Source organism: Cetorhinus maximus, chromosome 14 (assembly GCF_964194155.1).
Source record: "Cetorhinus maximus chromosome 14, sCetMax3.hap1.1, whole genome shotgun sequence".
NCBI classification, from domain to species: domain Eukaryota; kingdom Metazoa; phylum Chordata; class Chondrichthyes; order Lamniformes; family Cetorhinidae; genus Cetorhinus; species Cetorhinus maximus.
The window spans coordinates 24966787-24969246 of NC_135892.1; the positions used below are offsets into that span (position 1 = coordinate 24966787).

Here is a 2460-nt window from a genome sequence, read left to right on the forward strand (position 1 = left end):
TGGCCTGTGGTGGTGCTACCTGGTCATTTGGTGGACATTGAAGTTCCCACTTAAAGTGCGTTCAGTGCTTTTGTTTCCCTCAGAGCTTCCCCCAACTGATGTGCAACATGGAAGAATGTTGATTTGACAATTGAGATGGGGGAGGTGTGGGGTAGTTGGAGATCAGCAACAAGCTGTCTAAACTGGTTTGACCTGAAGCCTTGAGACTTCATGAAGTCCAGAGTCAATGCTGAGGACACCAAAGGCACTCCCTGTGAACTGTATACCACTGTAACCCCAACTCTGATGAGTCCACTCCACACAAGGCCAGGACATAACCAGGGCAGAGAAGGAGTGGCCTGAGATATTGGCATAAATTTTATTCTGTGACTACGACTTGGCTTAGTGTGAGTTGCTGGTGATAGGCAGCTCTGATTTACAAAGGGCAGCTATTGGGGCATTTCAGAAGGAATTAAATGTGAGACCCCATTGTGTGGGACTGGAGTTACATGGAGATACGATCAGGTAGGACTGGCAGGCTCCTGACATCAGCGAAGCAATTGAAATTTTACCATAAACTAGAAGCTTTCGTGGTTATTTTCCTGGTGTTACTTCACAAATCAGCACATTTTGGAATTCACCAGCTCCAGGTTGCAAGCTGACTACTATAACCTGAAGTTTGGCAGTGAGTGAATTGGGAAGTGCACCTGATAAAGGAGTCATGAGTGATTTGCTTTTACTTGTGGTAAAGATAAAAACACATTGAACACTTCTCTTTTTTTGAGGAAATAAATTGATTTGTTTGAATTCCGAAAATAAGCACAACAATTAAATATTTAGATTTAAAAACTGCAATTTCAAGCAAATGACAGAGCAGCTTCAGTCTGCAATTTCATATCTTATCAAGTTTGTTCAATCTGTGGCTACAAAATGTAGGAAATGGTCACATTGTCACACCCTTGACTGCATAGCATAAAAACAGGCCAACTTGTTACTCACTCACATCTTTCTAAGCATTAAGAGATCGAGAGAGAGAGAGAGAGACCATGGCTGGCTGGAAGTGTCTTCTCGCTATTTTCTCCGTTGTCCTTGTCTCAGTCTCTGCTTTCCCTTCACCGAATGTAAAGGAAGATCATGAAATTGCTCAGGAGGGCGATGGCAGACCTCTACTTCTGAAAGTTGATACAAGTGACAAGGAATTCCAAAGTGTCGTAGAATTCGTTCAGCTCGACTTTAGCAAGAAGACTAAATATGTCTACAAAATTGTACAGTATCTGAACGCCAATGTACAGGTAACATTGACAACGCTTTTTACAATGACAGAAATGGGAAGTGTATTCTGCCTTTAAAGGACACTGCTTTCTGCTAATGTGTGCCGCTTTAATAAATTTGGAATTAGAGAAGTACATTGATGATACAAATGCAAATATAGTGATCCCACTAACTTCAACTGCTATTCTGTTATTTTAATTGAAATATCTATTTAAAATTTAAGGTGACAGAACTGTGTAATGGCTTCATATATTATCCTATTTCCTCTGACACCTGGGTTAAAACCCAGAGCAAATCGATGTGATGAATAATCTGTCGTTTGTAAAGTTTAAAGGTAGCATTGAAAACAGGAACATAAAAAATAATTGTATTTTACTCCTGCACTAGGCTTTTGAAGGAGCCCTGTACATTTTTGATATTGTTTTGGGAAAAACTAATTGCCTGTATGAGGAACATGAACCAAAAGACAGAAACTGCCAAGTAATTAAGGCTGAAGGAAAATTAGAGGTAAGTGAAACACTGTGTGACGGCAAGTGTATTTTCTCCCATTTTCTTTTAAACTGTATTAGATAAATGAAGCATCCTCATTTTTAAATACATATTGTTATGTGTTTTATTTTCCTCCTAGTTCTACCTGTGCCACTTTATCACATGGAAAGGTTCTTCCCCTACAAGTCAACGGCTTTTGGAGAGTAAATGCCAGAAGCTTGAACTGTAATGCCTCCAGTCAATGAAGAAAAATTACCTGAGTCAACCTCTCGTGATTTTCTGTACCTGTAATAACAAATGCGTAATTGCCTTTACTCTCGATTGTTACAATGACATGAACATGAATTACATAATTATATAACTAATGTGCTGATACCAATGTAAGAGCAGTCAATCACAAATAACTGAGAGCTGTAAAATGTCAAGCCATTGCTTGGATATGAGTAGTACCTGGTAATAAAGTTTTGCGTAATCCTCAAAACAGTTCAAGTGCCCAGTGATTTATGATAAACATGACTCTTTGCTTGTTTTCCTATTGTTCATGGAATATCTTTGCCTGTCCTCACTCTATAAGTCCATTCTTATAGATTTGCCCAACACGTTTTCAGTAGAATTAATCTACAAATTCTAATGATCTTTCACAGACACCTTCATCACATACATATTACTCTGTAGGGTTAAACATTTCTTCTAATCTGTAGTGTTGGATCAGTGTCTCCA

At 38.8% G+C, this 2460-nt stretch overlaps 1 protein-coding gene across 1 annotated transcript; it reads left to right on the plus strand.

Annotated features, from left to right (window-relative positions):
• Window positions 1-1025: 1025 nt before the first annotated feature.
• On the plus strand, window positions 1026-1969 carry LOC144690052 (cystatin-like). The gene is made up of 3 exons (XM_078557560.1): window positions 1026-1271; window positions 1639-1758; window positions 1880-1969. The coding sequence occupies exons 1-3, from the start codon at window positions 1026-1028 to the stop codon at window positions 1967-1969; spliced, it is 456 nt and encodes a 151-aa protein (XP_078413686.1).
• Window positions 1970-2460: the final 491 nt, after the last annotated feature.